At 42.6% G+C, this 13,979-nt stretch overlaps 2 protein-coding genes across 2 annotated transcripts; both read left to right on the top strand.

Annotated features, from left to right (window-relative positions):
- Positions 1-983: 983 nt before the first annotated feature.
- gnb3b (guanine nucleotide binding protein (G protein), beta polypeptide 3b) lies at positions 984-9,311 on the top strand. The gene is made up of 9 exons (XM_030121309.1): positions 984-1,387; positions 4,446-4,555; positions 5,896-6,041; positions 6,427-6,490; positions 7,201-7,357; positions 7,445-7,511; positions 7,614-7,815; positions 7,938-8,154; positions 8,252-9,311. The coding sequence occupies exons 2-9, from the start codon at positions 4,487-4,489 to the stop codon at positions 8,356-8,358; spliced, it is 1,029 nt and encodes a 342-aa protein (XP_029977169.1). The 5' UTR covers positions 984-1,387; positions 4,446-4,486; the 3' UTR covers positions 8,359-9,311.
- Positions 9,312-10,505: 1,194 nt separating this feature from the next.
- tpi1a (triosephosphate isomerase 1a) lies at positions 10,506-13,622 on the top strand. The gene is made up of 7 exons (XM_030121310.1): positions 10,506-10,688; positions 11,089-11,212; positions 11,770-11,869; positions 12,099-12,216; positions 12,613-12,698; positions 12,872-12,959; positions 13,235-13,622. The coding sequence occupies exons 1-7, from the start codon at positions 10,577-10,579 to the stop codon at positions 13,351-13,353; spliced, it is 747 nt and encodes a 248-aa protein (XP_029977170.1). The 5' UTR covers positions 10,506-10,576; the 3' UTR covers positions 13,354-13,622.
- Positions 13,623-13,979: the final 357 nt, after the last annotated feature.

A 13,979-nucleotide genomic window follows, 5' to 3' on the forward strand; every position in this document is an offset into this window, starting at 1 on the left:
CCAAAGGCGACACAACCTGAACCTGAAAGAGTTCAGCGTACGAAACTTCTCTCCATATGTTTAAATTTCACCATTGCATTGCCTCACATACATTTTCTGTGTCTTCCTCCTGCAGTCAGCGTTTTCTCCTCTCTGTAATCTCCCTCTACCTCCCTCCAGGGATCTCAGACTGTGGAGCTAAAAGTTGCTGATCCTCGTCGGCCTGCAACGTGTCGATTTGTTGACTATCTTGTTGACTAACTTGCTTTTCACCTCTATAAACGGTTGCCCTGGAGGTTTCTCCCACTTGATAACATTTAGATCCTACGTTGTAATTGGCGCTATATGAATAAAATCTCATTTTCAAGTCATACCAAGGAACAAAAGGAATTTAAAAGTTCAGATGTTTTGTAGTTTTGCCCCAAAATACCAGTTTTTCAGGTGTGACATTATGGAAAACAAGCAGCAGTTTCTCCTAAAAATTTGTCTTGACTCTTGATCTACCGTTGGTCCCTCCCCTCCGATGTGTGTGTGTGTGTGTGTGTGTGTGTGTCAGGTGTGACGCACGTTTAGCCTGACCTGCTCTAATTCCCTAATGAGATTGGCCGTCCCCGGATATCCCATTAGACCCCGATTAAGCGGGCTCAGCTCATTAGCTATGACAAACCAATTCGCCCTCGTCGATCTCCGCCTCAGACCAGCCCCGTGTCGCCCATCCTGACTCCTGCTTCCTCACACAGGAGGCCTGAACATCATGTCGCTTCCATGTTTTCATCGTGCATCAGGATCATGTACGAGCTCTCAAACCAAAACAATGACATCCATCTGTGAATAAAGCAAAACGAATGATTTGATGTGCTTAAGTTGTTGAATTTCTACTTTTTTTAAATGATGGTCAAAAAAACATAATATAATTCAGTTCTCTGCAACAGGTGTTGTTCCCCAATCTTTTCTCTCCTCTCTCATGTTCTCACATTTCCTTTCCATCTGTTTCCTTTCTCCTCCTGACTTTTTCTTTCATTTGTTCTCCTCCTCTTGTCTTTTGACCTCATAACCTGATTTCCTTCCTCCAATCGGTTTACCTGCCTCCACCTCTCCTTCTCACTACTCTCTCTCTCTCTCCTCCCTCTCTCGCTCTCTTTACCTCTCTCTCTACCTCTCTCTATTTCCATCTTTGAGCTTTATCCCTTCATCCCTTATCTCCTTCATCCCCTCCAATCCTCATCTGTTCTTCAGCGTGGAGGAAGGGACAGGGAAAGAGAGAGTTTTTCCTCAAGTAAAGCTGCCAGCAGTCTGCCGGTGGGAGAGCGTCCGAGGAGCCAGAGAGCAGGTGTGACTGTGGAGCGTAGAGCAGCTCGAGCCGGAGGGACCAGGAGCTGCACGGCTGCAGGAGAACCACAGGGAGCAGGTGAGCTCCCCCTTTAACGCCTCTCTTTTGGAATTCCCAGGTGCTTCCTCCACTGATGGAGAAAATATGGATTTGGTGCGAGGCTGCATCCTCTGACTTTGTGAAGAATTGAGGATTTTCATGGGTTGAGTTCAGCGAACAGCAGGTGGACTTCTGGCTGAAGTGGATGAAATTCTTGTACATTAACGGAGGATTTTACTTTTTTTTTTTTGCACATTGGTGCAACATGCAGGTGTATTTTGTAACTGTAAGAGGTGATCACTTCTCAGCTTTTATACTTTCATAAAAACCAGTGAGACAGTCGCTCCACTCTTTGATTTTCTTGCAGAATCGGCGGAAACCTGTCGGCTGCGGTGATTCTTTAAACCCTTTGAAGGTGATCTTTAGGTTGTGGGGAAGCTGCAAAGAGGATTGCTGCCTGAGATGTGACTGCAATAAGCTGCAGTCTGATCTGATCACACAAAGCCAAACATCATCTGGCCCTGCAAGTTCCTCTTTCCAGTTTCGGCCCCACGAGAGCTGCTTTTTGCAAAGTTTGGCCTCTTTGCTACAAAAGAAAGAAATGCTTGCATGTTTCAGACTCTGGGTAAATTGTCTCACATGAGATCTTCAGGAAATATATTTGTATCGGAGCATCGATGTGCCTGACATGAGAGAGAAAGGCAGCAGAGGAGGAGCTGTTTTCTGGTTTTGACTTTTAATCAACCTCCACTTCTTCATCTGTCCACACCGAGCCTTGCTCCCTCGCTCCCTCGCTGGCTGATCCTGAGGTAAAGAGCAGTCGGTAATCGGATGACAGGAGATTTGACCTGTAAAGCTCCCCTTAAGATCTCCTGCCGGGATTTAAACCCAGTGGTAAACCACCCCGAAAACCCACCTCGTCACCTCCAGCCACCACTATCCCCCGCTCTTTGTCAATTCTAGCAGGCAAATGCAGGTTTTTCACCGACTGAATGGCATAAAAAGTTCTCCAGATGATGCTGAAACTGCTGAGAGTACTCTGAAACTTGCAGATGTTGAAAAAAGCCGAATATTGACATTGAAAAAGCAGCAAATCAATGTGTGACGATAGGTCAAACACAAAACCCATTGTGTGTTGTAGTTTTGTTTTTTTTTTTTGTAACATTTTGCAGTCATTCTGCTTTTTATTTTTGAACTCATAAAACCTTTCCCAAGTTACTGTAGAAATCTTGAATGTGCAGAATGAGTTCTGGAAGCTGTCCTGCAGTAGACTGAAAAACGATCCGTATAATATCAGAAAGGGAAAGATGCGCATGCTTCTTGTGAGGCTGCAAAGCTTAAATAGTTTGATTCCCGTCGCTATATTGAGAAAGAAAAAAAACAAAAAACAGAACATTTCCACTTTGGAAGCAGGAACCAGTGAACACTGGTACTTTTTGCTCGATGTGTGACTCATTTTAAACTTCCTGTCTGTCTCCGACTGAGAAAGCCGCACATTTGCAAAGTGCTGATATGCAAAGCACTCAAAATAGGATACTTATTAATAGATTTTTATTTTCCTGGCCTGAATACATTTAAAATGATCATTATTGGTGACTTTTGTCTTGTTTTTGAAAGTGCGGGTCTGAAAGACTGATGTCTTGGCAATGTGCAGAATCGTGCACTTAGGTAGCTGGCGTCAATTAGTCAGACGTCAGTATCCTATTACAGAGAATTAGGCTCCTGCATTACAGTGCGGCACGCAGAGCGCCGCTGAAATGAAAATTATATCAAAGTTTGGCAACAAAAACAAACCACAAAACTGCTGCAGAAGCAGTGAATGGAAAATTTAAGGGATTTTTCTCTCCTGAATTTGAGGGAAAACTGTGATGAAAAACTTGGATGTTATTGAACTGTTTATGTGTTTGTACCGTCCGAGGAGATTCAGAGGAATTAAAAGTAATCTGGAGATTTAACGTACCACTCGGAATCTGACAGTGCAAACAAGGCCACAAAATCCTTAAAGTTCACATTCCGGCCTTGTTGATGAAACCGAAAGCAAAACAAGTATTAACAGCATTAAGTGAACTAAAGAAGTGAACTCTGTTGAGAATTTGGATCAATTTTTGACACACTGGTGAAGCCACATCAGCCCATGAAATATCTTCATAAACTGTATTTGTATATCTTGAGTGAAGCTTATTTGCTTTTCATACATTTGCTTGTATTTCTTGCCCCGCCTCTGCTTTATAATCTGAATTATTTCCATCTGTATGTCTAGAAACTGTCACTATAGATCTGTTCATCTGCTGTAAGTCCTGTCTGGACTTCAATTTTACAGTAAATCAAAAAAAAGTTATATTGGAGATGATAAAATTGTAGTTATGATAAAAAGTGAAAGCTCTGCAGAAAAGTGTAGTGTGATGATAAATACTGGTTTTGTGATATTGTTCAGTATTTGAAATGAGTCATCGTTTGACTCTGTGTTATCTGATAAACTTATGAACAAGCATAGGTGCTCAAAGTAATTTTAAATCAAATTTGGGTCCAATAAAGAACGGAAAGTAAAATGATGTCCCTCATTACATGAACTGCTGTCAGTGCTCAGGTTTGTCAGTCACTCATCTATTCTCTGTACGAATGAAGTGAGATGAAACTGAAATATAAACCAGAGAAAATACTTCACAACACAAATATAAAGGAGTATATTGGTAGACTCTATAGTTATTTTGGTAGTTACCTGTCTCTAAAGTTATCTGTAGTGTAATGGTAAAAAGATTCTTCCATCCATCCATCTGGAGGACTTTACAGCGGTCAGCTACGTGTCTAATCTTCACTCCAGACTTAGTGATGCAACAGTGATCTGAAGGCGGCGGTGTGGCCATATCAAGGTCACGGAGTGATTTCCAGGCAGGTCACTGGATCCCCGCGGGGTCAAACTCTCAGGGTCAGACTGAGGCCTTCCAGCAGCTGCTCTCTTCCGTGAAGATGCTACTCTGTGTGAATATTTCTGATCCCACACAGATGAAAATGTTTGTATTCTGGAACACCTACACTTGATTAATGATGCGTTTTCCTCTTTCCCCGCTCTTTGTTTTCCTCTCTTTCCCTGCCACAGTTTCGCCTTTTTCTTGATAAGATCCCCTTGCAAACGTCGCCATGGCAGCTGAGAAAGCTGAAATGGATGCACTGAAAAAGGAGTGCGACGGCCTCCGTGCACAGATTGAGGTGAGGGTGAAAAACATGTCAAAACTTCCTGGTTTTACATTTTAACAGTTTGGCTTTCATTCATTTTTCTGTGCACAATCAGAAAACTCATCAGCATTACACAGAAAACATCTGATCTCAGACTTCCTCTCCAATCCACATATCTGTAAATTAACTCTCTTTTAAATCTCACTTCTGTTCTATGGCTTTTACTGACTCATGATTTTTATTAGTTTTATATTATTTTTATTGATACTTATTCTTGTTTTCAGCATGTACCCAGTTTTGACCATGATTTTCAACTTCAAAAATTCGCAAATACACAGATTTTTTAAAAAAAAAAGACAGAATCTTATTGATAACTAATTATATTTCATTAGAATTTGAAATTCTCTCAAACTGAACGTTTTCGCTCACAGAAACTTTCCTTCAGCTGCACTCACAGCACCAAGCATACTTTTATTCATTTCTATTTTCAAACATATTCACACAGAGGTATCGCATTCACATAATCTTTAGCCTCTTTTGAAAAAATGAGGGGGGAACTGAATGTGCACACCGTGAAATATGTATTTGAATCAAATATTTAAAAAAGGAGGACAGCAAACAGCATGAGGATTTTTTACAGCGGGATTTTCTGTTTGCTACTGGACTCATAATTTACATATTTCATTATAAATGTTCAGAAAATGAGTGCAGTATAAGATCATGATTCATAATAATAAAATGATTTCAGGTTAGTTATTTTTTCTCTATTTTTGTAAATTGTGGTCTGGCCTTTCCACTTCATTTTTAATAAATGAATCAATTCATTAATCAATTAATTTGTATTAAATGTGCCATATCATGGTCTGTTTGCCCATGTGGTCGCGCACTTTGATCATTTAATTAATTTTGAAAACTTCCTAATAAATTTTGCACAATTGTTTTTATTTGCTGTGCTTTTTAGGTATCTGTTGTGATAGTTCCTCATTTGAAAACGAATTAAAACATCTTTATGTATTACTTATGCGGCATATTTCTTTAAGGATTATATCAATATAATTTTTAATAATGTTTTTTTAAGTGTTTCACCATCCTTCAGTGCTCTGAGGAGTAGAAGCATTAGGTGGAATTTGTCTTCGTTTCAAATTCCACCTAATCAGCAAACAATATTCCATTTACAGCTTAGAAATAGATACATTTCCAACTGTGAATAATTATATTCAATTTATCTTTGTCAATCAAATGATGGCTGTTTGTACTTGCTATTTAGTGAACCCCCCCCCCCCAAAAAAAAAAAAAAAAAAGAAGAAAAACTATTTTCAGACAAATTGCATCTTGACTCCTCTGTACTGTGTAATTCCACCTGTGTCCACCAGGCGGCCCGTAAGGCTGTGAACGACAGCACCATGCCGGGGGCGGCAGGGGGCGCGTCCGCAGTGGGCCGCGTCCAGCTGAAGCTCAGGAAGACACTGAAAGGTCACCTGGCCAAAATCTATGCCATGCACTGGTCAGCTGACTCCAGGTGAGCACGAGGAGGAGGAGGAGGAGGAGGAGGAGGAGGAGGGACTCACCTCACCTCAGTAAAAACGCAGCTATCAAGCTTTAAAACCGAGCTTTCTGTCATTTATCCACCTGAAAATGTTGTTTACACTGCACTTACTTTTTATTTTTTGCGTTATTCAGTTGTATTCTCCACTGTGCAGCATGTTAATGTTATTTATGTATAGTTGAAAGCTGAAATGTATCTCACTGAGCAGAGATACAAAAACATGCTTTTTTATCTACAGTTGATTTTGAGCCAATATTTGATATTTGATGCACATTCACAAGCAGCATGTACGTGTTTTCGCCCTTGATATAAAAAGAAATTAATGTCAGCACTCATCAATCTTATTGCGTCTTGACAGGCAAATGGTCAGCGCATCACAGGACGGCAAACTGCTGGTGTGGGACACCTTCACAGGAAACAAGGTAGGATCACAGTCTCCAATTACCATGTGTATGAAATTAGCTTTTAATGCATATTTATGACAGCATGCTTTTAAAATAAGTAGTTAAGACTAATGCTTAGACCTGCACATTCAGTTTTAATATAAATCACTTACATTGGATGCATGAATGCAAAATTGAGGTAGATAAATCCCTCAGATGAACCAGTGAGTGTTAAATCTGCATTAAAACAATAATCAGGTGACATAAACTGTGGGTTTTTGTAACATATTAGGCTGTTATGTTACTGATGTTGGCCCTGCAATGTTTACTTTTAGTGACATTCATGATAATATATATATATATTTTTAGATTATTAGATTGTTTTAAATGATATTTTAGTAGGTTTGAATTTATGTAAAGCTGAATTGAGAATATATATATTTTTAGATTATTAGATTGTTTTAAATGATATTTTATTAGGTTTGAATTTATGTGAAGCTGAATTGAGAGAGTGATTGGCTGAAGTAGTTCATTTCTTATCCATCCATATTCATTGGCTTGAATTTCAGGCCCTTGTAACTCTTGTATTTTCATGTTTTGAACTGCAGAGATGCTTGAAATTTATTGAACAGCAGAGGTTCTCAGAGTCATGGATGAAGAGCCCCCCCAACATATTGCAACATATTAAATCATAAACAATATTCATGATGTATCCACTAACCATCCTCTCCACCCCCCCCTCCCTGCAGCTGATTGCTGTACCTCTAAAGTCTGCCTGGGTGATGAGCGTCGCCTTCGCCCCCTCTGGTAACCTGGTGGCCAGCGGTGGTCTGGACAACATCTGCACAGTCTACAACATCAAGGCTGCCAGCCCCAAGACCCTGAGGGAGCTGGACGCACACACAGGTGAGGAGGGGCCACGTTTCCCCCCCACCGCCCTGAACGCTGACGTCCAGTAAGAAAGCAGCTGCTCAAACTGTGGCTCTCACACAGGTTACCTGTCCTGCTGCCGTTTCCTCAGCGACACCGAGATCCTGACGGCCTCCGGAGACACTACCTGGTGGGTTTCACAGACCACGGTCTGGGTACGGAGACAAGTCTGCAAGAGTGTTGTTCAGACCGCTGTAACCTTCTTCCTCCTCCTCCTCCTCTTCCTCCACAGCTGTCTGTGGGACCTGGAGACCGGTAAGCAGAAGATCATCTACACCAACCACATTGGAGACTGCATGTCGCTGGCCCTCTCCCCCGACACCAACACCTTCATCTCTGGAGCCTGCGACTCTCTGGCCAAGCTGTGGGACCTGAGATCGGGCGACTGCAAGCAGACCTTCAGCGGACACACCAGCGACATCAACGCCATCGCTGTGAGGGGCTCGAACCGCACACACACACACACACACACACACACATCTCTGTTAGCACAACTACAATGCTGAACACCTGCAGTTCTTTCCTGGGTTCTCACTCAACATTTCTCCTCTTGCAGTTCTTCCCTAGTGGTAACGCCGTGATCACGGGCTCCGACGACTGCTCCTGCAAGATGTACGACCTGCGTGCCGACCAGGAGGTGGTCACCTACCAGGACACCAGCTTGAACGCCGGCGTCACGTCTCTGGCTCTGTCCAGCTCGGGCCGCCTTATCTTCGCCGGCTACGACGACTTCAACTGCCACATCTGGGACTCGCTGAAGGGAGAGAAAGTTGGTGAGTCGTCCTGCGTTAAAATCGAACTCACTTCTTCAGAATCAGTCAGTCATAATCAGCAAAATGAACCTTTTTCTTCCTCCTCCTCCTCCTCCAGGTGTGTTGTCCGGCCATGACAACAGGGTGAGCTGCACTGGCGTCCCCGGCGACGGTATGGGCGTCTGCACAGGATCCTGGGACAGCTTCCTCAAACTGTGGAACTGAGGGACACACAGGGAGGAGAAGAAGAAGAAGAAGAAGAAGATGATGAGGAGAAGGAGAGGAAGAGGAAAGGGTGGAGATGGGTAGCAGGAGAGGACAGAGGAGTGAGGCTGAATGAGATTTGTCAGCAGAGCTCTGCCGTTTCCCTTCTTTTTCCCTCCCTCCTTCTCTGCTTCTTCCTGGTTCATGTATGCAACAAAATAAAAAAAAAAAAGCTAATGAGAGGTTGTGAATGAGTCACGTTGTGTAAATGGCATCAGGTAAACCGTGCGCGATGCATCCTGCCGTACATACAGAGAAACGTGGGAGGACGAGTTAAATACTGTAAAAGACCAAAAAAATAGCACCTAAATCAAAAGGATTACTGAGCAGAAAAGAAGAGCTCCTATTGAAAATGTCAAATAAACACAAATAGATTTTGGACTATAAAAGAAAGAACACGTGAATATTGAAAATAAAAAGATAGAATAACAGATTTATTTTTTTTGTGAGATCTCTGACTTGTAAACGAGCCTGCACTTAACTTAGATAAAAGACTGATGTGTAAATTCATTTGTATTTTATAGTTCATGCAGTTAGAAAGGGGAGTGTGTGTACAGCGTGTTTTCGTTCCTCTATTTTTTTTCTTTTTTTTTTTCTTTTTTTTTTTTTTTTTTGGCTGCACATATCCAGAGTCCACGTGCACGGTCGAGCTGCCGTTTCGGGTCCGTCGCTGCCAACACCCTGCAGGATGTGATCTTTTCCGGGGTAGCTGCTGTTGTTCCCTTTTCCCACCGAGAAAATGTGACAATTGTACCCAAACAAATGACGTGAAACACTCTGTAAAGACCTGTGAACTTTATTTTATTCCCCTGGGATCAGTTTCATTTTGTAGGACTTTTACACTTGTGCAGTTACTCTGTAAAAAGACGACATGTTTGTTGAAAATCTTTCTAATAAACATAGAATTCTGCATTGAAACCATGTTGGAGTCCGTGTGTGTGTGTGTGTGTGTGTGTGTGTGTGCAAAAGTGTGACTGCAGGCTGATTACCAGTGCTATGAATGCATTATGCTTTCAAAATGATCAAAACGCAAAGTGTGTTTACTTTCTAATAACACAAAATGTGAAAGTTCAATGTGTTAAATGATATCTTTGCAGGATGCACCTTCAATTGCATGAATGCGCAGCAGTTTCTTCAGAATATGAGTTGAATTCCAAGTAAAGTATGTGCTTAGTCCATTTTACAACAGGAAAATTCCAGTGGTTGTCAGGCTTTTTTCACAGAATGATATTTTTCATATATATTTTCCATAGCGAATGATGCTAAAATGCAATATGTTACAAAAAAAACTAATTATTTTTTTTGAAATACACAGTCTAGAAATAAATATATTGTATGAGTAATGGAAACAAAATAAATAATGAATATTTACATGAAGATCGGATAATTTTGCCTCTGTTTTTGAAGTTCGCATGTTTTACTTTCTGGTATAGTTTTCCAAATCTGCTCCAAATTCCTGCCATAGTTCAAAAAGAATTGATGAAATTCCAGAGTAGCATAAATGATGGATGCATGGACGAGTGGTAAAGATCAGAGGTGTTAAACATATCACATATTGATCTCAACTGCGATGGACCGGTAAAATGAGAACATAATAACTCCAATTCATATGATTTCACATTCAATCCATTTTTTGAAAATCTAAACAACCTAAAACTTAGTGTGGTCTGAAATCTCATTTACCACTCTGTTTTTCTCATTCAGAAATTCTTGCTCTTTCTCTCTCATGGTATGGCTTTGGTGCTCAAACTATTTTGCTGGCACTGATTCTTTTGACCTTGACTAGACTTATCAGAAAAAAGAAAAAAGAAGTTTTGAAGTATAAGAAAGAGCTGTTACTTTGCAACAGACTCTACAAATTAAAAATTCTCCCTCAGTGGTTCTCTGAACTCATCTGAAACTTAAACAACAGATGACCCAAGGGGCCGGATTGTGGCCATCGTGCCTCATGTTAGACACCCTTGAAGATGGTTCATCCATCAGGAAGTGCAGCATGTTGACAGCAGGTGGCAGTAAATCCCCACAAAGCTGTGGAGCCTCCTCCATAATCCCACGCCAGAAGAAGAAGAGCGTCTGTTCATATTTGGACTGGACTGGACCGGACTGCACCTGCCCCGGCCGGACCGCTCCTCCTCCTCCTCCTCCTCCTCCTCCGCTGCTGCTCCTCCTCCGCTCCGACATGGCGCTCCGCAGGTTCTTCGTGGGAGGAAACTGGAAGATGAACGGGAACAAGGAGAGTCTGGGAGAACTGATCAGCACCCTGAACACCGCCAGCCTGCACGAGGACACCGGTGAGTCCGGATCTGTGTGCCGGGAAGGGGGGGGGGGGGGGGGAGTGATGCTGCTGTAGGGCTGACTCCTATAGATGGACGACATGGTGACATTGAGGGTCACGTGATCAGGATGGTTGCATAAAAAGCCTCAGTCTCATCATAAAAAGCGAAGTAAATAAAACCACAAGTTTCAGTCTTTAGTTCAGAATAAAATCTGTAATTTAATTTTCTAAATATTTCTTAATTAAATCTACATATTTGTTTGGATTCCACTCTAATCCCAGGTAATCACAGTAAACAGTTCACAGCGGTGTGGTTTGAATTGACATTTCACTCCTCAATACTGTGTTGTTTCTAACCTGGACATGTGCTCCAATGGGTTATTTGCATCTTGTCACGATGAAGTCTTTACTTCCAGAGGTGGTGTGTGGCGCTCCCGCCATCTACCTGGACTTTGCCCGCTCCAGTCTGGACCCCAAGATCGGGGTCGCAGCCCAGAACTGCTACAAGGTGGCCAAGGGAGCGTTCACAGGGGAGATCAGGTATCTGGAAGCACTCAGATACATTATTCATCGGTGCTGTGCTGCTGTTATTCACTGAACTGGAGCTGAATGCTTAATCAGGCCTCTACTTTTTGCGATGCTTGATCATTCATGCACGATTCTGGGTCATTCAATGTCAGATCAGCAGATTTCAGGGTTTTTTTTAGCTGACCAGCTTTGACTTGCTCCATCGTTTTTCAACAATATTAATGTTAATCTACTCTGTAACTTGTTGTGAAATTTTTAAGCTGAGGTGGTTTTCATAGTTTTAAGATATTAATCTTATTCACGAGTGCACCTCTAAAATGCTGATGTGGAATAAACTCAATAATTTTGAAGTATCCGATATCAAACATTGCATTTTCCATGAAATATTCCTTTAGATGTAGATATCTTATATCACATGTTTTTGTGGTGATTTTTGAGGCTCAGTTTTCCTTTTATAAATTCAGCTTAGTGTGAAGAATCATAACCTCGACGGGTTTGATCGCAGATCCACACAGGATGTTCTCAGGGTCGTTCCTGCCGTGCGTCCAACACGTTTCCTCTCTCTGCAGCCCGGCCATGATTAAGGACTGTGGAGTGGACTGGGTGATCCTGGGCCACTCGGAGCGCCGCCACGTGTTTGGAGAAAGTGACGAGTTGATCGGTCAGAAGGTGAGAGTTTGGATTTCTGATGACGCGTCCCCCAGAGCCGGAGAAAAGACAAACCCTGCTCAGATTTCCCTGAAACACGGCATGTGAAGATGTCCTACGCAATCCAAGGCCTTTAGATCCGCTAGAGAAACACATGGCGTGCAGATGTTTTACACACTTCAAGAAGATGTGCAGATGTTTCCCAGGTGTGGCGTGCAGCTGCGGTTAGATCTGTGATTCTCGTTGTCAGGTGGCTCACGCCCTGGAGAGCGGCCTGGGCGTGATCGCCTGCATCGGGGAGAAGCTGGAGGAACGAGAGGGGGGCACCACGGAAGAAGTGGTCTACACTCAGACGCAGGTCATTGCAGGTACACCAAAGTTTTCTCAAAACAGACACAAAGAAAAGCAGAATTTCATGCATCCAGTCAGTCAATCAGAGCACTGATTGATGATCGTTGCCTTGGTTACACCTCTTCCTCACACGTTCTCCTTCTGAGCTGGAAGTAGGCTGCATTCTGATTTAAAATGTAAATGGGTCAGTGGTTCCCGCTGCTCAGGAGTTTTCTGTTTTCTGAGAAGCACAGCGAGCTCCTCTCCAAAGCCCCGATGAAAGAGCCGATCGACGCCCGAATTCCTCTTTTTTAAGATCCGCTGTTCTTTCTAGGATATTGTTCTTACTCTAAAACCTCATAAATACTAAATCCTTCTGTTCAGCTGCTCTGCGAGAGACTCCATGTTGACTGAGGGCTGACGCTGTGTTACAGAGAACGTGAAGGACTGGGGGAACGTGGTGCTTGCGTATGAACCCGTTTGGGCCATCGGCACAGGGAAGACGGCCACACCTGAGCAGGTAGCTCCACAGTGCGGTACATCCAGCGAGTGAATGGAGGTTTCATCTAAACAGGACATGTAAAAACATTCAGGCTGTCATTCCATATTAGTTAAAATCAAGTTTATTGTTTAGTTTTGTCATGGTTTGTAAAAATGTGCATCTTAAGCGATGTCAAACGTGTGCGGTCGCAGGCTCAGGAGGTCCATGAGAAGTTGAGGGCGTGGCTCCGGGCGAACATCTCCGACGAGGTGGCCGATTCAGTCCGCATCATCTACGGAGGTCAGTTCTGATGTTCTTTCAATACCGGTACTGTCTTTTCTTCCCCCCTCCCCTCTTTGTATACAAACACACACATGTATGAAGGACTTACAGGGTCACGCTTACTTACTGCTACATGTATAATAGAGAATTTGCAATTCATATCCAGTCTGTCCTTATCTGTCTTGTTTTAACGCCCATGTCTGTGAGGTAGCGGTCATAAAGCATCTCAGTCTGACCTGTGGCCACTCTTCTTCATGTCTTTACTGTAATCTCCCTCCTGGTTTCTGCTGCAGGCTCGGTCACAGGTGCAAACTGCAGAGAGCTGGCGTCTCAGGACGACGTGGACGGCTTCCTGGTGGGCGGAGCCTCCCTCAAACCGGAGTTTGTGGACATCATCAATGCACGAGCCTGAGAGACGCTCGGAGAAAATCTCTCTTAGGACCTTTAAAAATGTCAAAACACTTTAGATTTTCACTGTGTGTCTGTACGCTGGGCTGACTGTTCCACCTCCAGGCATTTAATATGCAAAACCTGTCTGTACTACTTTGTTCTGTGCTGTCATTTTGGGGAATTTAGTTGTTCTTGTTATTAACACTTGTCACTTCTCCTTTTATCCCTCAGGACAACAGTGTTGATTATTGTTATCAAATTATTTGTGGACACCTAAGAAGCTTGTAAATCTAAAATATTGCTATATTTATTGACGGTGAGATTACGTTGTTGTCTATGTTGATATCTGTCTGTGAGTTGAAGCGGTTTCTGTTTCCAGAAGAGGATCAGTCGTCAGTCTGAACTAGAAAAACAAAAAACGCTGTTACTTCTAAACCTGTTAAAGTTACAGACAGAATGTATTCAGTATGCAGTGCTGTCAGGGGCTTTCATCTCTAGTCGTCACTACTATGCACTCAAGATTAGCGTATTTTCACAGTTGCTGAAATGTGTTTTCTGCACTGGTAAAGAGATCAGGGCAACAAACCCTGCCATAAAATAAAAAAAGTGGAAACACTTTATTGTATTTTTCTCAATTTGTCACTCCAT

The sequence above is a fragment of the Salarias fasciatus genome, chromosome 22, assembly GCF_902148845.1.
Source record: "Salarias fasciatus chromosome 22, fSalaFa1.1, whole genome shotgun sequence".
Taxonomy (NCBI): domain Eukaryota; kingdom Metazoa; phylum Chordata; class Actinopteri; order Blenniiformes; family Blenniidae; genus Salarias; species Salarias fasciatus.